The following is a 25009-nucleotide window of genomic DNA, read 5'->3' as shown; positions in this document are numbered from 1 at the left end:
TTCTAATTTTCTAAATAAAGGAGAAATTTATTGAGACATAGGAAGGCACAGTGATAAAAGAAGAAGAAACTGAAGCAGATTACTACAACAAAATGTCTCAACAGAACTGTAAACTTGGAATTATTAATTAATCAATGAATCAATGAATCAATGAATGAATCAATGAATAAAATTTTTTAAAAATTTTATTTTAAAAAAACCTGATGCTCTCTTGCCTTCCTGTAGCTGTCAACATTGCAGAGTACTTATTGATGCATCAATTTCCTCTATTTGTATAAGGCATTGCCACAAGCAGCATTTGTATTCAACATTTCCTCATTATTAGTATTTGAAAATGTGCTTTATGCTGTACACAGTCTCATTTCTCACAATATTTTTATTTGCCAGCAAAATAACTGGATCTATGGAAATGGCACTTGCCTTTGGCAATCTTGATGTCAAGGGCAGTCCTGATCAATGCCATAAGGGTAGAATTGAAATGGACTGTGTTGTCGTCTGCCACAGGTAAGTCCATACGTAATAATCTCTGGAGAAATTCAAGCAGAAATGTGTGAATATAGGACCTTCTTCACATTCCAGTTTGTCATGCACAGAGGAATATAAGAGCCTTGGGGAGAACTCTGAGCTCAGAGACTTCTTCCTGTGTTGTCTCTATTATTCAGATTATTCATACTAATCAACTACTTGCAACTGTTCTACTTCATTTTTCTTTCACCTAACATTTTCTATGCACAGATGCTGTGGATTTTTCATCAGCCATGTGCGGTTACAAATAATTCTACATAATAATTACATAAAAGCCCAATTGAATATGAAGCATGTGGCTGGAAAGCTCATTCCATAATACTTGGAATCTACTCTCACGTTAATGTAGCTAGGATTGTCTATAAAACTATAAAATCCTTGGAAGGAACCAATGCTTATTGATTATTGTTCTCTAAAATGTATTGTGTAGCTTTTAGCAGAGTTGAAATTGTTTTTAGACTTCTGTTTTAACTCTTAGCTTCTGCTGCTCTATAGACTATAGATTACATATTCACAGCTCTGCTTCTAGATGTTTCCTACAATTCCTGATAAAATTCAAGAATACTGTTCACTAGAATTCAAGTGATGCTTTACTACCATTCTCAAATGAATCCCATCTTCTCACCCCCAGAGTTCTCCCATTAGAGCTCATGTTGTGTCTGTGTTTTAAAGTAAAAAATTGTAAAGTAACACAAAATCCCATCTTTTCAAGATAGCAGCAGACAGCAGCAGTAAAGGTATGGGTTCAAGGAGAATGCATTCAACTATTGAACAAGAGCAAGTTTTGTCAAATATGCAAGATTAGAAGCATGCAAAAGGAGCATGCACCATGCATCACAGCACTGCACAGTGTAAAGGCATCCACAGAATATATATTGAGACTCATTCATAGCTCTGATATAGATTGATCTATAGGGAGAGATCCAGACTGTGGGTTCTTGGTGCAAAAAAAAAAAAAAGGGTGCATCCTTAACACAAAAAACAAAGAAATGAAACTGGCAGATCATAGGCCATGTGCCATTCCTCTGAGCCAAGGCTATGGGCTGGAGATCACACAAGATGCTCAGGGTGGGGCTCAATTAGCTAGTGCATTAGCTGAGATAGGCTGCGGACTAATGGAAAAGGGGGTTAGAGAGTAACGGGTTTGGGAATTAGTTAAGTAAATGTCACTGAACAGAGGTGCACAGGATGATAGGTAAGATCAAAACAGGGAAGGAAGAAAGCAAGAGAGAAAGTGGGAGGCACACATACAAGTGATGATGACACATTCAGCAGAAGATCCCTCAGGAACCTCATGTCCAGAAAACCTGTAGATCTTGAAGACCAGCCTGCACTGGAGGCCTACTAAAAAAAGCTTACCCAGGGTTTGTGCTTCTGCATTCAGCATTCCCTCTTTGGCAATTTGTTAAGAATGCTGCCTGTTCCCTTAACATTCCTTTGTAATTCTGAACTGTTCATCAACAGGCTACAAGCTGGTGTGTAAACTCCAGTTCTGTCATATAATTCAATCCAATTTGTCAGAGATAATCCTTTGCTTCTGGCCCCATGCAAAGTCTTGTGTGGAGGCGAATGGTGAGTCACTTTCTAGATAGGATGAGGTAATAATGTTCCCAACCCCATCATTTAGATCATTCTTTTGTATTGTATTTTGAAAATTAATTCACTGAGGATTGTGAGATGACACTTCAGATATTTTGGCAGTTTATCTAGAATAGTTGTAGAAATTATAATTTTATTGTGCAGTCAAAATCAAATAACTACACAACATAGGATTATTCAATTATTATTACTCATTAGTTGCAGTCTCCAGGACTTCACACATTAACAAGAGTTACTCCTGCAACTGCTGTATAATATTTCCCCATAGTAGTAATGCTTTAATTTGAGGACCAGCAGTACTGTCCTGGATCACATGATAAACTTTCACTCAAGTATTATCACACTAAAGCATTTCCATTTGACCATAAAATGCATGGATAAAGCCTTGGTGTAGCATTAAGTTGTGAACTGCTTTTTTCTTGCTTCTGTTCCAGAAGCAACTTCATTCTTGCCCTTTTTGTTCAATCAAAGAAACATCCCAAAGATGTTTTTATACTGGCCCAAGTAATCTCAAGACCCGCTAAAGCACAACCTCCTTCATCAGATTATGGGTAGATATTCATAACACTTGTACTTTACATAATTTCACTCATAGAGTCTTCAGCTCCTCCTTACTGAATTTGAATTTTCTTGTGGCTTTGTATTTTTGTAGTACAGAATGCCCAAGGACAGCAGCTTAGATTCTCATGCATTGGAGCAAGATGGTTTAAGCAAGTTAAGGGAGATGAAAGCGTCAAATTGAGTTAGCCAGAGTGTGCAGACTATTGAATATGAGAATGCCAGGTTATGTGTAGACTCCAGATCTGTAGGGGACTGAGCCTTCAAGATTGTTATTTGATACAGAAGGAAGTTTGTATGCTAAGGAATAATCATAGCAGAAAAGAAAATGGGGAATGATGGATGGATACAGGCAGCAATTCTTCATCAGGTCAGATAAGGCAATCAGAAACTCTAATTCTTTCCCCCACAGACATGGCTTTGTAGAATCGTTCCCTCTCTCAGTAGCTTTCTGGACAGCCAGTGGCACATATAAGTGAACCTAGGGATGCATAATGATAACTAATCATAAGAGGATGAAAGTATAAACAGAAGGATTAATCAACTGTAGGCGGGGTGGGGGGGAAAGAGGGAGATTATTATAGGGGATTACATCTACTGTAGAAAACCTTTTTTACTCAAAGGATGTATAGTTGAGAAACAGAAGCACAGATACGGAAATAGTACAACTAGGAAAGATCCTCTGCATCTTGATACTGAAGCCTTGACCCATAGCTTATTTAAGTTTCACATATCATATTAACCTAGTATTCCCCAAATAAATCAGTTTACACTAAGTAACAAAACTAATGGATTGAAACCAATGGGTCTACTTGTCACGAATATATCGACTGTTCTGTGATCTTCTTTAGTCCCCTTATATAAAGGCAAGAAGCCAGTCTAGTTTACTGATCTATTTATGCAATTTGTCTTGTGAGACCAACTTTATTTCAGAACTACTTTAATGCTTCATGCTCTATCGAAAGCTAAGTTTGCAGAAACTATTTGCATGTTGTATTCAGATTGGTCTTTGAGAATATAACTCTTTTATTGATGGGAGGAACAAGCTGCAGTGCGATTTGAGTTCATATCCTCTTCTGACCCTTCACAATTTGGATTTAGAGCTCATTATGTGATAACAGAACATAAATGTAGCATTTTGAAAACATTGAAATATGTGCCTTCTCTTTGAACCACTGCTCAGCTGAAAGAGCAGGTTTTCTGTAAATGCAGCTTTTATCCTCAAAAGCAACTGAATTTTCCATTTTTGATCAGTATCTTCTTATGAGTAGCTGTTACTGAGAGAAAAGAATATCTTTTTCGGTGTCTCTTTCTGTTCATAACTTGCATTGTTTTGAGTGTCTTCATACAAAGAAATGTAGCAAGCGGTTACATGGAAGTGGGTTTGTTTCCAATGTAGTAGTAGTTTACAACAAAGGTGCTTCCCCGGTCCTTAATTGCTACCTTTTCAGCACCATCCATGTTTTTATCTTCTCAGTTATTTAATCTTCCTATGTTAGTCTCCATAGTGTTTCAAGAATTTTGTTACTCATACAGTAATTTTTAGAATGTCTGCTTTTAGCAGACTTTTTAGTTCATTTATGTATTGTTGTGTTTTGTATAATTTGATGTTTTACCCACAGAACTTTTAAACACAGAGAGATGAGTAAATAAGAATAAAAATAAAATACATAAACAAAAGTTATTTCTATACAGAAACACTATAGCTTAATATTAAAATAAACATTTGCATATGGAAGATCTTGACCTCAGTCATGTCCCTTTAGAACCTGACAAAAGGTTCATAGTTTACAGTTGGAAAACAACTGGAATATGGGTGAATACAGTAACATTGCTTGGCTTAAAGCAATTTTATATATTCATTTGGCAGTTCTCATGACTGCTACTATTAATTTCAGTCAGGTTGGGGCACTTCTTCCATAAGCAAATAAAGGCAATGTAGCTTGACCCTCTTTTGCTCAAGCCTCATATTGTTTCTTCTTCTTTTCTATCTTACCTTTATTTACAAAAGCTATTCTTAATATTGGTGATTGTATGAAAACTTTTGATTAATATTTATATTATCCTTCCCCCTTGTATTATATTTAAACAGTAAGTCCTTCAATATAGAAGGTTCCTAGCGCTACAAGTCAAAAGGCATCATAGACCTATTCTATCTTTTCCTTCTTAAGAATTTTATCTGGAAAAAATGACAGAAGAAATGGTGAAAAAGGATTAAGCAATATGAATGGAAGATATAGACCAGGGCTTTTCAACCTTTTCACCCATTGTACCACTTTTAGGATATGGCAACATCTGAGTACCACCAGTCGCCTAGCAAGGTGTCAAAAACTTGATGACCAAAAAAAAGGAAAAAAGTGATGAAGTACAGGTAGTCCTCGACTTACAACAATTTAATAATTTAATAATAATTTAATAATTTAATTTGTATACCGCCCTTCTCCCAAAGGACTCAGGGCGGTGCACAGGGCAATACATAATAAAAAAAACAGAATACAAAAATTAAAAAACCATTAAACCATTATGCCCATAAAATTAATACATATTAAAATTAAAACTATTTATAAAAACCCAACCCCATCCCGTCAGACCAGGCCAGCTTGTTCGAAAAAGAAGGTTTTGAGATCGCGCCGGAAGGAGCGAAGGTCGGGGGCCATCCGGAGCTCAACCGGTAAGCGGTTCCAAAGGTCTGGTGCGCCCACAGAGAATGCTCTCCCCCTGGGGGCCACCAATCGGCATTCTTTGATCGGCGGCACCCTGAGGAGGCCCTCTCTGTGGGAGCGCACTGGACGGAGGGAAGTTGACGCTTAGTGACTGTTTGAAGTTACAATGGCACTGAAAAAAGTGCCCCCCAAGCCACGGCCGAGCAACACACCTGCCTGCCCACCTGGCGGTGCTCTTCCTCCTGTCCGAGGTTTTCATTGTTGTGAGCATTTCTGTTGAGGATTGGCAGCGGGGGTGGGGGGGAGTGTTTGGTTTTTATTCCCGCCGTCTGCTGGGTGGTTGCAGCAGGTTTTGGTCACTTCACATGACCCTGGGACACTGACCGTCATAAATATGAATCAGTTGCCAAGCATCTGAATGTAAATCACAAGACCCTGGAGATGCTGCAACATTCCAGCTGATCGGCACTTCTTCGGGGCTCAGCAGAAGCACCAGGATCAGCACCAAGCTCCAGCTAGAGCCTCGTGCTGATCCTGGCGGTTCCGCTGAGCCCTGACAGCCCTGCAGCTCCAGCCATCTCTCGCTCAGGCTTGTGTGGTGCTACCACTGGTTCAGCTCATTCCCCTCCCCCACTACCAGTTTTCTAGGATGGTCATGTACCACCTGCCAGGTGCCAATGTACCACAGGTGGTACCTGTACCACTGGTTGAAAAGCCCTGATATAGACAGTATCCATTATAAAAAGTGATTATTTTCAAATGATGGAGTATTTTACTTAAGTTTCCAAATGTGCCTGAATAATTACCATCTGGTGTTAAGTTCACCAAAATACTTGTTGCTTATGTTGTAACATACCCTTCTATTAGTAAGGTCATTTTCATTTGAGAATGTTTACTATAAATGCCTATTCTCTGAGTCCACCAGAGGATATTTTCTACCGCAGGATGTTGTATCTCCTGGAGCTAGTAGGCAGGGTCCACAATTAAACTTGCCTTGCCAGAGGGTGAGAAGCAATATTGTCTCCCAGATTGTCTTAGAAAAGTGAGACTATTTCTAACAGAAAAAAAATTCTATACTTTGAGTTCATTTATTTCAGTTTCTTAAAAAAAGGCAATCTACTATATTACAATCCAATATTGCAATAGTAGTGGATTCCTGCACTGGGCAATGGTCTGAATTAGATGTTCTCCAGGACTCTTCCAATCCTTACATTTCATGACCCAAAAGGTCAGACAGAAGGAAATCCCCAATGAGTACTGCCTACCAACCCCATATATGATGAAACAGAAACATTAATAGGATTACGCATATCAGTTTTCTGAATAAGAGACATCTGAATGCCTTCTACAGGCATCAAAGAATAAACAATCATGGTCAGAATTCTCATTTTGTTCTAAGCTCCATATAGGGCATTTTCACCTTTGGGGTATATCAGAGCAATACCAAATTTATGGAAGGAATTCTGACATTAGCAAATCATCAACTCAGCATTTTTGAAGGACATAACTTTTCAAAGCTCTGTGGGACATATATCTATTTTATACAGATTAGAAAATTTCTGTGCAGAGGCCCATGTACAATCTACATCTCTCTCATAAGAGAATTGTCTTCGAAAGTTACAGTCATGGTTATGTACTATTCTACTGAGCAAGTAAACTGTTACATTCCCTGGCATTTTTCTTTCTGCTATACAATGTGAAATCAGTACAAATTAATGAATTTATTGTTCCTTGTTTATCTACTATGGAAGGCTAACGTAATTTCCATTTCCCCCCCAATTTTTTCCAATTCTGCAAAATAGGACATATACATACATTTAATTTAGGCCGTGCACACTCCTTAGAATGTAATCCCATTAGAAAGAATAACTAGAGGAAATTTTATTGCAACCAAGAAATTAATATTGGAACAAGTGTAGAATTTGTGAAAAAATGAATTAGAATTCTCTGATTTTGAAACTTATGAGCTGGTAACTACCAAGTAATTTATTTTAAGAGACAGCAGCTTGAACAATCATACAACCATGGGCTTAAAGGGAACTTTGTAAGTACTTTCACTCTGTAAGCATTCAACTTCCACGAGAGAAATCTACAGAATATTTATTAATTGGAACATTGTTTAAAAAAACTTTTAGCGTGATGAGAGAAGGTTTTTTCCCCTCTAACTCAGGATGCTCTTTTAGGGTAGCAACCTGATGTGTGATAGTGTTGGTGTTCAAGCTATTATCTAAATCAAGGTCAGGTGAGTTGAGGCTACTGATAGCTTCCCAAACAGGGTATTTTTCCTCTCTATTTTTATCAGAATACACAGTTCTTTCTATATACTGTCTGAGTTAAAAATGTAAAGAAAGCAAAGGTTTCCAAGATCTTACTTGAATAACTGAATTATAGACATTGCTACGCAGTTGTAATGGAATGTTATTGAAAAAGCCTCGTAACTGAGCTTTGACAGAAAATCCTGGATGTAAAGCAAGATATGTTAGCATTTTGGTAAAGCTGAAGCTAATCATGAGAATGGAAGAAAGCAGCTGCCATTGTCTTTGATAGTATATGAAAGTAATCATCACTGAAATCCAGTGTCATGAACCAACTTCCCAAATGAAGTATTTGAACCATGCTTACTGTTATGACTGTGCAGAATTTCTTACTGCTGATTAAAAAAAGTTGATATGTAGAAGAGGCACAGTCTCAGACTAAGGTGAAATGACATTCATTTTTACATAGAGGCTGTGGTATTGGTTCTATATATCTTTTTACAAACGAGTTAGCTACTTTTTGATGAGAGTAACAGGTAGCATACTAGGCACTTGAGAGAGATTAATGTCAAGCTGCATGACATAGACTTTTGTGATGAAAGGATGTGACACATTCCATTAGTCCAACATGATCTGCCAAACTAGTTGGAAAAAACAGTCTGTCTACAAACTGCATAACAGTTGCAGCTGCCTGAAAATCACATTGAAATGGTTACTACCTCTGTACCTCAAAGAAACACTTTTGAAAATATTTTGCTGCAGTCTGGAATTCAGGGTAAAACTGGTAATTGCATTTTGAGAAGGAACTCTGATCCCATCCTTGGTACTACAGTACAAGTAGGACAAGATGCCGAAGAACTAAAGTAGGGAGTATTTTTCTCATACTGAAATTAGCCCAAGTATCACTGATTTTGAAGACAAAGTTCTCTACATGGGATTCAGCCTTTGAAGTTCTGAAGATCTCACAAGCCTCCCCAGGGTAATAACACTTGCCACAGATTTTGCTGTGTAGTTCACATTATGCCACAAAATGTTGCTGTTGCTTTGACAGTCCTTCTTTCTCAATACATGCTGAAAAACTCCCTAAAGAAAAAAAGATAACTGCCCACAGAAGCATGGTAGTTGGTAATCCTGAGGTCCAAAGTTGCTGTGAGGTAAAAACTGTGACCAAAATCATCGTGTTTATGGCTTTTCTTATTGGTAAGAGATGCCTTTATTATGATTAAATATAGTGATGTGTATTTGCATTTCTTTCCCTGAACCCTGTAGAATTTCTCTAGTCTTTTAAAAGTTGGAAAAATGGGCGGTGTTTAAGGAATAAAGTTCCTTAGTATCATACAGTATTGCAATATTAATATAGCTGAAGGTCCTGGAAGAGTCATTTTGAATCAACAAAACACTGGATTCTCTACTAACAGACTTAAGATGTCTAGCTCTAAAGCTTCCTCTGCACAAAGACTGTAGGTAAAATGGGAGTGGTGGTGATGGCAGCACCCATCATCATTAGATCTGATGAGGTGATAGAAGGGTATACTGATAGTGTAAATTCAATTGTATATATTCAAGACTGTTGAAGGGGCAAGAGGTGCCAATGGAATAGTAGTGCAGTTTAAGTGATTGCCAAGCTAATAACTGTTCTAGAGATACCATGGTAATAAATCTCTATCCCAAGAACCTCAATCAAGAACCAGCAAAGATCTCATACAGCTGAAGTAGGAAACAGGTATCAATATGGATATGAAGTAAGCAAGTAATTCTTGCCTATCCACTGGCAATAGATCCCAGTGAAGATTTTTTTTTGTCATCATTGGGGAGGGAGAGAGTTTCATTTTTGGAAGGATTATAGTCATCTGACTTTTCTCTAGTCTGTGGAATGTTGGATTTTGCCTTCTCAGAACAACAGCTTACTATCAGAGGTAACATAGAATCCAACATCAAAATTGGTACTAGTGAGATCAGTCTTGGGATTAAAAAAAATCAAAGTTCACACTAGTGCCATTGTTATAGAGTTTCATGAAATGGATGGTAACAGTGCCATCAATGGAACAAAGTTTTGGAAAGGTTGAGCCCAATTTCTTAGTGCTCTTTTTCTGAAGGAATACTTGCTTGAAGAGTTTGTTGTGTTACTCAAGGTAAAAAAAAGGTAACCAGAGAAATTAAAAAATAAATCTTCAGCTAGGGAATTTTCCAGAGTATCTTTTTGTATAGGTCAGGGGTAGGCAACCTTGGCTCTTTTATGACTCGTGGACTTCAACTTCCAGAATTCCTGGCTCAGGAATTCTGGGAATTGAAGTCCACGAGTCATAAAAGAGCTAAGGTTGCCTACCCCTGGTATAGGTGCTATCTCTTACATGTGGCCCACAAATACTATGAAGTCTACTTACAGATATTTTCAGGGCTCTTTTCTGATGAGTACATGAAGATAGATCTTTGACAACTTGACAGGAACTATAAAATCCTGTTGGTTGCTAGATGCTTGGATGAATTTAAATCATGACACGCTTTTTGTTGGGATATTTGAGGCACAAGCTGACTTTATTTTCTCATTCTTTTGGCAGATTATAAAATTCAAATCTAGAGAGACGTACTATGGTTCTGTCCTTAAATGAATAAATGAATAAGATGTGGCTTTAATATTAATACTTGCGTTCATGGGACATTTTAAATCTAAGGAAGAAATAAACTTATTTCCTTGAAGTTCTATGATCCAACAGATCAGTGACAACTTATAACTACCTTAGTGCATTGGCCAAATCCAGAAGGCAATCAGTCCAGATAGGTTTTCTATCAGCAGATTGACAGTCTTGAGTATTTGGCAGATACATAGTTAGAATAAGACTTTGGAAAAATTCTTAGATATTTGGTGCCATTAATGTAAGTAGTAAGTAACATTTTTGCAGCAGGAAACACTTTTACTTTAAAAAAGGGGATTGATCCTCAAGGTCCATAAAGACATGAGTAAAATGTGAAATCGCTAGAGTAGATGAAGCTGAAATTTTCAACCACATTATTATTTTTTAAATTGGGAGGGAAGTTTTATGTGAACTCAAATTTAAGTTAGTGATTGGCTAGGCTAGCCAGAGAGATTGTGTTGCTTAATTTCCACAGCACAATCTTAGGAGTTTTTCAGAAATTGTAGAAGTGGAGATATGGATATTTGTGGATTAATAAATTGTTCATCTTTGATTTACACCTTAGTTCTTTAGAAGGTTTAAACATGATAATTAGGTAAAATGAAATGGTTGGTTTTGGATCTATATTCATTTCCTCCTGACTAATGAAAAAGCTTTCTTTTTATCCTTGTCATCTTTATGGTATCCTAAGGTTCCGGAAGAAAAAAAGGAACTGATTAAATCAGTCTAAGAGCACTGATTCTTATCTTAGTTTCTTAACTATTGCATGTGTTTTCTTATAGCAAAATATAAGTCAAATCTCTGAAATGGATAGTATCCAGCGTTGAGTAATCAAAAACGGCTCCTATGCATCAACGTTTCTATAGGCCATTCTTGGTTGGCCTGGAATGAAACCAAAGATGCTGTCTTTTATGTTGTTTTTATATTGGGAGAAAATCTAAATACTATTACAGAAGCTTCAGTATTTTTATATATATTTCAATCTTTTCTCACAGGGGAAATTAGGGCTCTACCTCACAATAGGAAATTAATATGGCAACAGAGATATCAGAAATAGGAAACTGCAGCAGTTCTGAAACTTGAGTGGGAAATGCATAGCATTTATTCACTAATTCAAAGTCTGTTTCTGGTAGCATCAGCTAATCTGCTTTTCAAATTTTATTAATGTAGTTTGAAGACAATAACTACAGACATAGCAAGAAAGAAAATGGCTTAGGGGAAGCAAGTATTCAGGTTCACCGAACATAAGAGAATTATAACACACTACATGTGTTGGCCAATAAGTTGTGAAAAGTTCAGCTTAGAATAAACAAGTCCCTGTAGAGGGAGGCTAAGGTTTTCTTGAAAGGGCAGCTTCCACTTTCAAAATAGAATCCAAAGATTTCCAAGAAGCTGCAAAGACAGCAAGGCGGAAATACTAATGGATACCTTTTCATCACCTTAGAAGTTTAGAAAATCTTTCTTTGAGAGTAAGTTATCAGCCTTAGATGGGAAAGAGATGAAGGAAACGTGAAATAATGTTCTGATAATCCTGAATCCCAATGTCGTAAATAGGACTTCCCCTTATGGGGACAGATTCTTTTGATAGTCCAAAAGCACTCATTTGCACCAACCAACCAAACATCATTGATCCTTTGTTTAGAAGCAGTTTGTTAATGTTAAGGAGTGATTTCCACCTCTTAAACCCCCAAACTACCCTTCAAAATAGGTTTAAAGGTTCTCTCTTAGGGGAAGAGGGAGGAGTCATGATAAATCCAAATAAGTTGTTGAAGGCCATAACTGGCCCAAAGATTTCCATCCTTGAATTAGGAAGGATCTAGATTTGCCCCTTAGCTCTAATGTACCTAAAATGTCTTGGGGGTTTCTTCCTTGGATAACTGAGTTGGAGCAAATGGGAGATTTATTACTCACCCCACCTCAGACATCCACCCAGAACGTCTTGGAGCCAAAATGGAAAGCTGCCCTGAGGGATGGAATGTTGGCCCTCTTCCAAGCTGTTGCCCTCAGAAGCCTCCATTCGTTGAGTTCGAAGAAGTGGGCTCGGTGACTGTGTCCCCGCCCTGCCCTGTAGAAAAGTGGAGGGCAATGGGATGGAACTCAGCACTTAGGAATGGAAGAGGTTGCATCTTGTGGGTCTTTGGTGGTTGATGGAACCTAACGGCTGGTACAAATGTTGTGGTATCTAGTGATACTGAGTGTCATGGACTATCTTATACTACATTCCCATAGTTACAAAGAAATGCCAGGACTAGCCAGATATACACTCTGTTTCCTGGTTCCCTGCTTCTTTAGCCTGGAGGCAGATTAGCAAAAAATGCAGAAAATATACCACCCAATCCCATTGCCTCCTCACTTGTCCCACCTTTTAGCTAGCCAAGGGGGTGGAAAGGGGAAAGGAGGTGCTAGGAAGGTAGAAAGATAAATAAAAACATTATTTTCTAAATATGATGTACATTGAATGGACTATTAAAGAATTCCAGTCAGACCAATCACTCTACTCTCAAGGCATGACCACAGGTAGAGACAAATGTACTTGTGAACCCTGTTAGCTCCAGGAAGCGGTGCCATCCTGAGGTGGATGATGCCCTCTATAGGACACAAGGGAAGAGCAACAATCTCTTTTATTTCTTAACTCAAACAGATTATAGCAAAACGAATCTACTAAAAGGCCGAAAGACTTAGCATGTTTAATTCAATAGCAAGAGGCACTTAAGGATAATTTTACATTTCTACTATGACTTCTACCTAGTAATTCAGAAATGTAGGCACCATATGGGAGATATGCAATTGCATCTAGAGGAGTGTATAACTATTAGCAACCAAATGGCCCTAGCATAATTGGACAGAATAATTTCTCCTGCATGACTCCTCCCTTAATAAAACAACTGGACAAGACAACCATTTTGCTTCCCTCAACTCTCAGATTATGTCAGAAACTTTAAGTATAGGAATTGACATAATAATGCACATTTTATTACTATTTGAATCAGAATCCTTGGATACATAGCCCAACATTAAAAAGTGTAATACTCCTGAAGAACCTCATTCACAGATTTTTGACTCTACTTGAGTATCATTTTGAAGCATTTCATTATTTCCTTAGTGTTCTTGCTTGAATCCATGTGTTTGCCTTCTTCTATGTAATTCCATCATACATATTGGTTACATAATTTTCATAGTCTCAGACTGCACTGCACCTCGATCAACTCATTGTGTCTCTGGCTAACAAAGATAGAAAAGCCCTTCCCATTCAAGTGAGAGTGAACATTTCAATAGCTAGACCATGAATCAGTAACAGAAATCCAATGGATGAGGTGAAGGAAAGATCTTTCTCTCTGTCTCACTCACACACATGGAAAATGTCACAAGAACTCTGGTTGCTGAGTTGGGAATTGGGAGAGAAAAGACACACTTTGGATCGGTTACTGATTTGTGCAGAGGATTAGGGTTAGACTTTGGAAATACTGAGGAACAAAAGGGAAAATTTTTTGGACAGAACTGTATTGACAGAGGAAGAGGCATGAAAGCAGAGAAAAGGGGGCAGAAAAAGGAGTAATTGCTTCTTGTTAATAGTGAACTCTTTGTCATAAGGTTATGTTCTTGTAGACAGAAAATTTCTCAGTCAAGCAAATTAATATCTGAAATTCATCTGACATGGTGCCAATTTCCTTGTTAATCCTCAATTACAGATGGATGAACTAACAACAAGAGTGCATGGGAGGTTCTCCAGATGTGGGGACATCAATTTTCAGGATTCTAAGCAATGGTGATGCTAGTTGGGGAATTTTGCAGATTGTCCAAACATGTGGAGACTGCCAAGTTAGGAGAGGTTGCTCTAAGTGAGGGTTTGAAGGAAGGTTGTTGTACATAGTTTTTCACAATTTTATTCCCCATTTTTCCATAGTGTTTTTTCTTGCATTATTGTTCCTCTCTTCAATTGCATAGCCACCAGGTACTGTCTGGATGCTTGAAGTGATTTTTGCCTGTCCTATTATTCTACAGTGTGGTGTAGATTTAAAGTAGAGAAAAATTACTCACGTGTTTTTAGAGTAAGGAACTTGACGATAAAAACACACAAAACTGGCTTGGATTCTAACTGCATATTGATTAAAGACATAGTTCAATGTTCAGAATAAGCATTTACTTTAACATGCCAGGGTCAAACTGGACAGTGTTGTTCATATTTTTAACTCAGGTGTATATTTATGTATGGATTGCTGGGGAGAGGCATAATAGCAGCTTTTCTTCTAATGCAAATAGCAAGTGTGGGAGGTTGATCCTGACTGGAATTATGCCATACACATACCCTGTTTTTGATATGACATGGCCTGATGGTACTACTTTCATCTAATCATATCCTGCCAGGGCAACATATTGTATTTATTTTGGGCTACTCTGGTTTTAAAATAGAATTTTCCCTTTTCTCTTGACACCATAATTTTTGCTGGGGCCATGAACTAGCTTTTTTCTTTCTTTCTTCAACCCTGTAATCCCTTGCTTTGGGGTGGAGTGAGAGCTGAGCGTTTACTGGCTGGATGACTTTCCTGACTTCCATGCAGGGTTCACAGCAGATGTCTTATCTTTGCACCCTGATAGAGAAACCAGACGTTGTTGCCTAGGATTGAACTCTCAACCTTCCAAGTGCGAGGCAGGTATCTTCACCTGTAGGCTACTGCACAGCTTGGGCCATGAACCAGCATACTTTATTGATAATGTGAATGGAGTCTGCCCAGGATCACTTTAGGCTGCTGAGGATAATCCTCCCTTCTGGGTCATTCTGCTACAGGCAGCAGGAAAACCTGGTTCATTCAAACTGGACTATCCACTATTTTTTGGGTTGTTTCCTTGCTTGGAGATCTGCATCAGCCAAAACAGAAGCTGAGTAGCAGTGAGGGGTACTGCATTGAGAAATAGAAGAAATAGCACTAGCAATAGCACTTAGACTTCTACACTGCTTCATAGTGCTTTACAGTTCTCTCTAAGAGGTTTGCAGAATCAGCACATTGCCCCCAACAGTCTGGGTCCTCATTTTACCAACTTCAGAAGGATGGGAGGCTGGGTCAAACTTGAGAAATATAATTTTTCTCTGCCACTTCAGAGCACAACCTTCTTATCACACATGAAAGCTATCACTATGAAATGTATTAATATTTATTGATCAGGTATTTGTTTACAGGAGAATCTGGAAGAGGCAGCTTGTCGCTTGACAAGTCACCAGTTGTTAGATGGATCAGCTTTGTCAGAGGCCACTCAGGTAAAGAACTGGCTTCTCCCTCTGTCTGTTTCTCCTGTAATTGCAGCTCTAGAAGGTAAAGAACTGACCATCCATTTCTATCAATTAGCCTGAAAAACAGGTGAAAGGAGCTTCAATGTCTACCTAAAACATGTCACCTCTTTTTTGTTTTACATTGAAATGACAGTTTAGTGGTCTTTCAGAAGTGTGCTAAACTCTAAGTTAAAACAGCTGACAGACAAAGGCGGTAGTTGCAAAATGAAATGGGAAGCTCTCCCACTACTACACTGAGGACACACTGTGCTAGAGAGAAGGTCCCTGAGGATGGGCTCCACCAAGAGCCCAAAATCTCAGAAGACAAAACCTCTGGTCCTGGTGACCGACCCAAATTGGGACACGTATATTTGTCTACCCCACTGTCAGCTGTTATCTCAGCTATTTTTTAACTGCAAAGAGCACTAAACCCATTGCCATATTCATGAACCTTTCACTGGACTCATGTCTAGCAGCAAATTTGTTTAATTTAAAAATAGCCTCCACAGCACCTGATCTGTTAGTTGTTTCCTGACAAGCTTTTTTCTGCTCCTGTTTGTTCCAGACTTTCAGTTTAGGCTAAGGGAGGGTTGGGACAATTTGGGACAGTCTGTCCTTTCTCCATCTTCAATAAGCTGCTGATCTGAGATGGAGGGTTGACCAGGCAGTGCACTAAAGTAATAAAGCCACAGCAAAAAGGCCAAAACAATGGCTAGCCAACTATCAAAATTCTTCTCCTCTCCCCTCCCCTAGTTTATTAGGGGTGGTTGTTTTTCCAGCCAGCAAGTCATTTTCCTTAAATTGGTCTCACATCATTCCTACAATAAGGAAAGAGCCACTAGACAAAATTTTTACACTAACCTATGAAGCAGAATAAGGCTTGGCAGTTAAGGCAGGAATTTAATGCCTGCATACTTTTTTGCTAGTTCAAGGGCTGTGGAATTTCACATTACCACCAGCCATGTTGAAATAAACAATAAAAATGTTTACTTTTATTACCTGACAGGAAACATTCAGTAAGGACAATGACCTTCTTGCTGCTTTATTTGCATTTTCTTGCTTCTAGTGAAGATTAAAAATCATGAAAAATCATGATGTATATCTCAAACTATTGGGCTATGCTAGGTGCCGTGAAGAGGCAGTTGAACCTTTTAGCTGGAATATGCACCAATACTTACTAACCTCTAATGTGTGGGTGTGGGTGGGGATGGGGGCGGGGGCTGGTTGGGAAACAAATCTATTCTGATATTGATTCAAACTACCGTAGTTTCAGTTCTGCATCAGAATTTGTCCAGAGGACTTTCCTGAATTTTTTCTGCACTTTAAGAAAATAAATCCAGACTCAGCTTTTGGATCCAGTTCAAGTCTTGCAGTCTTACTGTAAGAGAAATATATTATCACTAGAGCAGGTATCCCCAACCTCCGGTCTGGCACTGGGCTGTGGCATGCCAGAAACTGGGCTGCATAAATAAGCGTAGCCCCATTCACAGGACGCAGGCAGCATGCAAAACCACGCCTCCTCTGGTCCACGGAAAAACCTCTCTCCATGGAACCAGTCCCTGGTGCCCAAAAGGTTGGGGACCACTGCACTAGAGCATAGCATACCAAGCACCTAATTTTGCTTTTGTCTTACTAAGGTGGCCCTCTCTGCCATCATATAATTAATGTACTGCACTGGAGATAGGTTGTAACTAGTGCTGTGACATTTATTTCGACAGACATAAAATCTAATTATTGTTGCATGTATGTTCTGCATTCAGAGAAAATGGGAACTACAGAAGCATGATTTTATTTAGGGGAAACCTGACAGATTAGTGTAAAGTTTTATTTAAAGGTAACAAATGGTTGGTTTCCATGTGGATATGGTCTATGAAGATATGTCACCGGATGAAGATAATATTTACCTTCAAAATTTCTTATTTGAACATCAAAGGTATTGTATGTTGTGTAGCTTGCCACTGCAGTGTAGGTGACTAGATTTTAATATCAAATTAATGTTCTTATTTGTTTTGCATTCTAAAATCCTATAACTTTTTTCAATGGGTTTGTATGTTTGCTACCTGTTCTTTGTTATTCTTAATTTATTAGGGACTAGGGTTAGGGTGAAGGAATCTATATTGATTTAGGCAGTCTGAAAGCAATCTCAACATTTTAAGTTGTTTGGAGAGTTCTAAGGGAGCAATAAACAATGTTTCTTCTGCTAGGTGGCACTTTAATGAATTATTTGAGTAGGAGCATGCACCTCAGATTTGTTTTTTACCTGCCCCCTACCTACTGGCCATAATGGAGTCTCTGAAACATGAAACACTAACAGAACTGAATGGACACACTGTCATTGTTCAAGAAACTGGAATGAGGAAGGGGAAGAAATTACAAAAATTATAGGGTTAATTGTTTCTGCTCAATCAAAATAATTAAAAATGAAGCTGACTTGAAATATTTATTGTTTCTTTTTTTAGAAAAATAATACACACACACATACACACACATATATATTCTACCTTATAAGCAACACGGGCAGGGCATTTCTTCCCTAACCCCAGGGGTGGAGACATATGTCTCAGCATCTCATACATGTCCATGAAAGTCATCCGGCCCCTGGGAGCAAAAAATAAAAAAATAGCCAATAATAACCAATACTAATTTTTTAAAAAAGAAAAATACATGGAAAAATCGAGACAAAGAATTATAAAAAAATTAAAGATCAATTAGAAAAGAAAAAAGATAAAAAATGAAAAGATTACTGTGCTGCTGGTCAGCAAGGAGTATAAATTTGCTTGATCTTCATGGAAGGTGTTTAGCAGAAAGGTTGTTTCTAATCAAATTGTGGTCCAACATATATTGGACTACACGTTCAAAGTTGTGTCCTTGTCATAAGACTTTGGGTTTCACTTAAGCATGTGTCATCATCTGCTTTGCTCACTATGAGGTTAATGCAGATCACAGTCCTTATATTCTTGGTAGATCAAAAAGTACAGAGTCAGGTCTTCTTAGAAAGACAGAAGGAGAAAGAGAGAGAGAGAGGGAGGGAGGGAGAGAGAGAGAGAGAGAGAGAGAGAGAGAGAGAGAGAGAGAGAGAGAGAGAGAGAGAGAGAGAGAGAGAGAAAGAAAGAGAAGAAAGCCCCTCTTTGCCAATATCGGAGAAAGGAAGACTACAGGAAGAAAAGGTTTTGGGGGAAAAAAGGCTGGAAAGAATTGGGGAGAGAGTGGGAAGGGAGAAATGGTAGAGTGTTGATGGAGTCTCTGTCTCCCCAGATGAAGTATTAGTATGCAGAAAGTGGCAGTGGTGGGCACAGAGAGACTCATAAAACCTTCCAGGCCTAGCTCCAGCTAACAGCAAGCAGAGATGGTTCAAGGTAATTGATATGCTCCATGCGTTACTGGTCTGGGTGGCAGCATCATTTCACGCATTCTGTTGGCTAATTACATTACTAAATTACTTTTGAAAGTGCAATATATAGAAAGGTATGTGTATGGATATATATATATATATGTATATGCACACACATATATATATAAGATATATATTAAAAAAACCATAAGCAACATTCATTCCAGTAATGCTAGCAGGTTTTAGTGTAAGTCAAACCTTGCAAGCAACCCTATGAGGGCATTTCTTGCCTAAGCCCAGGGGGGGAGATATTACACGTAATAAACTGTACATATCCTTATAATGAATTCGGCCACTGCAAGAAGAATACACGGGGGTTAGTGCAGACGCTACAGGGCAAAATAAACACATACACTGTTATGTAAACACACAACATAGCAGAACTAATGACTAGAGACCTTCAGTCAAGTAATACCATTTCCCTCTGTTTATACGAAGGAGCTGAACTTTCCCATTGGCTGCAGTAGGAAGAAAGGGGCTTCTTAGAGCCATGCACATCAGTTTTTACTGATGCTTCCCATCAGCTTTGCGAGAAGGGAAGGGAGCCAATATATAAATTACAATAGGAATGGGCAATCTGTGGCCCTCCAGATGTTTGCCAGTAGCTTCCATAATCCTTTACTATGGCCATGCAAGCTAGGGCTTATGGAATCTGGACTTCAAGAACAGCTGGAGGGTGACATGTTGGCCCTCTTTGGTTTACATTCATATAGTAAGCAGCTGAGAAGTAATAAAAGTCTTAGAGGTAATGTAAATGAAATTTATATCAAATCAGAACTTATCAGATTTTTCTGATTCTTGGGTACCAGTTCACTTATCTTTCATGGGACACAATTGTCTTTTCAGAATTCAAAATGAATATGTTAAAATCAATCACTATCGCCAAGGGCTTTTATTTCAATATTTCAATATTTTATTTTCATTGGTTTTATTAATAAATATAGGGTGACTTGTACTCAAGATGGGGAGAACTAGATTTTCAGATAATAAATAATATCTAGATAATGCTAGGTGGATCTTCTGTTAGGTACCAACTATTACAATTATTAGAATGCTAAACATGACTTATAGCACCCTTCTGGCTAGTTCCTCTCCAGCAAACTATAGACAAATTTACAGGAATAATTGCACAATAGAAGGGAAGGCCAGGCCCTGTCAGATAGACATACATACACATACACACAAAGTCACTTTTATAGATTGAAATAATAACAGTGAGTCATCTATTGCTAACAGAGCTACTAGGCATCCTTCCTTGACTGATCAACAGTATGTAATATCTGTGAGTTTTCAGCAATAAGCAAAACTAGTAGCTCAGCAATTTTCTTTGGTTTACATATTATGAAATGGGCATAGCCACCAACAGGGACTTAATTCAGACTAATTCTTTAGCTCAAATGTTGCTAGCATGGTTGCCCAGTTGTCCTATGGAAAGACTATAAAGGATTAAAAGAATGGCATGGGTATGTCCCTGGCCACAAAGGGACATATATCATGTTCATTTGAACATTATGGGTTAAAGTGAAGGTATGTGTGTGGACTTGACAGAATCCAGCTGCAAAAACCTAAAATTAAAAAAGGAAACGTTAAACAGTGATTAACTCCCACATCTGTTTCTTTCAGTCAGTTATTTATAGTAAGACCCAGAGAAATTAGCCAACAGGAATGGAAATGGGAATGGCAGAAGGGCAGGGCTACAGCTCATGGTGATTGGAGCTCTGCTAGAATGCGTGACTCACAATGGAGCGCATGCAAACAGAGGCAGTAGCTCCGCTTCTGTCTCAGTTAATATCTTTCTCTCACAACACAGTAGTTAATGCTGTACCTATCAAGACCTACCATAGTTCAACTCTGCTAAAATAAGCAAGATAAAATCCTAGCCTTCCTTGTGAACAGAATTCTAGTCTTCTATTTACCTCCTTCTAGTTGGTCTGCCTCAGCCAAAAAGCCTCTCTTGCATAAAGGTAATAAAATAATCTTAACTGGACTGACTTTCACTTCTTTACTATTTCTAATTGTAGGTCTCACTTTTAGCTCTCACTTTTCTACTGGAATTGAAATCATAACAGAGAGATATTGGCTTCCTGCCTCTCTGTTCATATTGAACTTCTTCCCCCCCCCCTGCTTTGGTTCTCCTTATTAAGAGGTTTATCCCAAATCATGAATCAATCAAACCCACTTCCTTAAACACTTGCTTCAGATGGACATTGGGTCTGGGTTTCATACTGGAAGTGGCAAGATAGATGTGTCCTTACCAGGCAGCAGGGTCATACTCAGCCCACACACGAACATACTCATCCAGGTGGTGGGGCCCCAAAATAGAGGAGTCACGGGTCAGATATTCAAAATTATCCATGATAACAGCCACGAAAAGGTTCAACATCTGCAACATCAAAATTATAGTGAAGAAATATAAAATAACCAGAAATTCCAGATGGATTTATTTCTTGCTTCACACTGAGGCCTGGCAAGAACCTAAAATCCTGCTCAAGCAGCTAATGAGAAGAGACAATAAACAATAAGTTTTACTCTCTTCCTCACACACAAGGATATACATTTTTAGATAGATGGATATAAACAGACTTACGTAAATGCATACATAAACGCAAGAAAAACAATTCAGTAAGGGCTGAGTTTGGTGAATATGGATCGCTGGCAGAATTTTAGGGCAGTCAAAAGTAGAGCAGATAGAATGAGCTCTCTTGGAAGAGAGCACAATATGGAATCTGGTACAGAATCACTGCCCACTGAAATATATCACCAAAAATAAGTTCTTAATTTGTACAAAGATATTGGGTTAGATTATGTTGCTCCAGATGTTCACAAAGCCTTGCCTATTTGTTCCTGGAACAAAATAAGGAAACAGAAGCAACTAGTACCAAGGACATCTTCTAAATTGGGCTTAACAACCATAAAGAGAAACTAGGCAGTTGCCTGGGGTGTAAAAATTCTCTGGATGCTTGTCTCAATTATGTAAATGTTTTAGAAGCAGAGTTATTGCTTCAGATGCAAGTAGTCAGTTCAAAAGATTATTAATATGGCCAGTGTTGTACAATTTGATGCCTTCCCGATTATTGGACTATTATTAATCCTTAACCAGTGAAGGTAATGGTGGCTGGGAAAGCGTCACTACAAATAACACCTCCTATTCAGGCACATAATATAACCCATTAGTTGCTCTTTGCGTTCACAATACAGAGGCAGTGATTAAATGATAGACATCAGAAATGAAAAAAAAAATGAAAATGTGACCATTATCTTAAACACTTTTAGTCTTCTGGTACTTATTTTCCCTCAGCATTTCTTAAAAAGTGGAATGCTGTTGTTGAATTGACACCACCATCATTCTGGTTAACATTAGGAATGGAAACCCTCTACTCGATAAAAATAGGTTGTGCTAGTTTTACACACTGGTTTTCCATATTTTATCACAGAGAAAATGCAGTTTTTTTCGCTTTTCATGTTTGCGATAGAGAAAATATTCTACTTTCTTTGAGATAATGTAATTTGAATACTGGGGAGAATATGTTCTTTGATAATCTGTGAATTTTCACAATACTATTTGGAATGTATTCCTTGCCATCTATAATATTTAAAATGTGTTTGCGAACATATGTTTGCTTTGCAATAACCAATATATAGAAGATTTATTCTTCCTTCCCTTTTAATTGTATATTGATAATTTGAAACGTGATTTTTAAAAACTATTATGAAACATATTGTTGGATAAAGACTGGCAGGCCTACAAACTGTCTGTTAAATCATATTGAAATGCTATCTTAGAAGGATAGTCTGCTGACTTTTTAACTAGCAATATTTATGGTCTCATACACCCCAAATACATGCTGCATCCACCCATTTAGTATTCTGTGTATCCTTTACTCACCAGGAAAGAACACAGGAAAATGAAGGAAACAAAATAGAAGTATGCAAACTCATTGCCACACTGATATCCTTTGAGATCTGCTTTTTCATCACAGAGTTTTCCACTTAGACAAGACAGCATGATTTCATGCCAAGCCTCACCTGTGGCACTTCTGGGAAAGGGAGATCAAATAAGAATAGAGAGTAAGCATTGGAAACTCAGCATAGAGGGAGCAGTCATATCACCATCTGAGGACAAGTGTGATACTAGGAATCAGAAGTCAGAAACTTGTGGACTCAGACAGTATTAAATCATTGCTAGAATATAAATATAATTATAAACTATGTTAGGTTTATAATAATATAAACTATGTTAATTAGAAAAATAACTTATTGACTAATGATGGATGAATCGTGATAATAACATTTTTTTTCTTATACAGAACTGAGTCAGACACTTTTTTGTAGAACTAAGAAATAATTTCCATTACATTGTCTATTGAGCTACCAATTTAATTAATTGAAGAAATGGCTACAGCTTTATCTAGCAGAAGAAACCTAATTTTTGCATTAGATGAAGGCTTGGTGAGCATAAGGGCTCTTGTTATCACAGCACTTTAACATGTTTTCCCTAGCGAAGTATAATGGCTGAGCCTCACCTAAAAAGAAGCATCAAAGCTTGAAAGAAAGTGCGAAAATTATTATGCTCAGTGATGGCAGGCAAGTCATCCTCAGACATATCCTCATCATGTTTAATGCTAATATTGCCAAAAACCTGAAGAAACAAAGATAGACGCAGATTAAAAAACTTGCAATTCTCGAATGCAACTGAGGAAAAAAAACACACAAACATTTTGGGAAAAGTAGGCACCATTCTCTTATGGAAAAATCAGAAACATAACTATTTCTCAAATATAAAGAACGAGGGCAACCCTATTCTTTGAATGTTCCCTACGTAGGAAACTCTTGCAGATGAATACTACAGAGGTTCTCTTTCAGTCCTTCCCGTCCTTCCTCCCTAATAGAAAAGGGTTGGAACTAGTTCTAAGTCAGGAGCTGTGGCAAAAGGATAGTCCAAGGAAATCCTGAAAACATATTAGGCTAAAATTTTTAGGCTAAATGTTTTAATCAGGCTATTTTATACCACTACTTAAACATTGTTTTAAAATGGGAGAGATACTACACTAAGCAACTTCAGACTATACTCGAATATATGGAGCAAGCAATAACAGGTTGCAAAGGAGATAGGTTGTAGCAATAATGTCATTGATTAATAATATCTCAATATTATGGGTTTATAAGGGACGCGGTGGCTCAGCGGGTTAGGACGCTGAGCTTGTCGATCAGATGGTCGGCAGTTTGGCGGGTCGAATCCCGAGTGCCGCGTAACAGAGTGAGCGCCTGTTACTCGTCCCAGCTTCTGCCAACCTAGCAGTTTGAAAGCACATAAAAATGCAAGTAGAAAAATAGGGACCACTACAGTGGGAAGGTAACAGCGTTCCGTGCGCCTTTGGCGTCTAGTCATGCCGGCCACATGACCACGGAGACGTCCTCAGACAAGCGCTGGCTCTTCGGCTTTGAAACGGAGATGAGCACTGGCCCCTAGAGTCGGAAACGACTAGCATGCACGTGCGGGGGAACCTTTACCTTTACCTTATTATGGGTTTGCCAAAAAACAGATCTATGGGTTTGTCAAAAACAGATCATGCCAGACAAACCTTATTGCATTCTTTCACAAAGTGACTAAATTAGTGGACCAGCAAAATGCTTGGACATAGTATATTTTCACATAGTATACTTTCTTTAGTAAGTTATTTGACAAAGTAGATCACAACCTACTTCTTGGTAAGATCGAAGAATGTGGGATAGACAGCATCACCACCATATGGATTTATAACTGGCCGCCAAACTGCACTCAACGTGTAGTCCTCAATGGAACCACATCTAGATGGAGGGAAGCATACCGTGGGGTACCCCATGGTTCTGTCTTAGGCCCAGTATTCTTCAGTAGCTTCATAAATGATTTAGATGAAGGGGTAGAAAAGGAACTCATGAAATTTGCAGACAACATCAAGCTGGGGGGAATAGCCAACACTTCAGAAGAGCTCAAGATCTGGTATTTGAGGGGCTGTTACAGAGAATTGGGGGTCAACTATTTTGCAAGGCAGATGAGGGCAGAACAAGAAGTAATGGAGAGTTATTGAGGAGAGATTTAACATATAATTAAGGAGAAATTTCCTGACAGTGGGAATAAT

At 38.3% G+C, this 25009-nt stretch overlaps 1 protein-coding gene and 1 long non-coding RNA gene across 2 annotated transcripts in view; one reads left to right on the top strand and one right to left on the bottom strand.

Annotated features, from left to right (window-relative positions):
* Positions 1-25009, bottom strand: part of CACNA1A (calcium voltage-gated channel subunit alpha1 A) — a gene marked incomplete at its 3' end in the record, with an annotated part of 288487 nt that overhangs the window by 42448 nt on the left and 221030 nt on the right. The window contains exons 34-38 of the mRNA XM_081320424.1: positions 23414-23529; positions 22777-22927; positions 21146-21273; positions 18001-18097; positions 421-526 (exon numbers count right to left, since the gene is read on the bottom strand). Coding sequence (XP_081176550.1) covers positions 421-526; positions 18001-18097; positions 21146-21273; positions 22777-22927; positions 23414-23529 — 598 coding nt within the window. The remainder of the gene's footprint in view (positions 1-420; positions 527-18000; positions 18098-21145; positions 21274-22776; positions 22928-23413; positions 23530-25009) is intronic.
* Positions 465-22806, top strand: LOC308663758. Its single transcript, XR_014025487.1, has 4 exons — positions 465-504; positions 14830-14881; positions 15410-15487; positions 22780-22806. It is a non-coding gene; the product is annotated as an uncharacterized lncRNA (long non-coding RNA).

This window comes from Vipera berus (genome assembly GCF_964194415.1).
Source record: "Vipera berus genome assembly, chromosome: 2".
NCBI lineage: Eukaryota > Metazoa > Chordata > Lepidosauria > Squamata > Viperidae > Vipera > Vipera berus.
The sequence above is the reverse complement of the archived record's forward strand: the minus strand, read 5'-3'. Positions and strand labels throughout refer to the sequence as shown.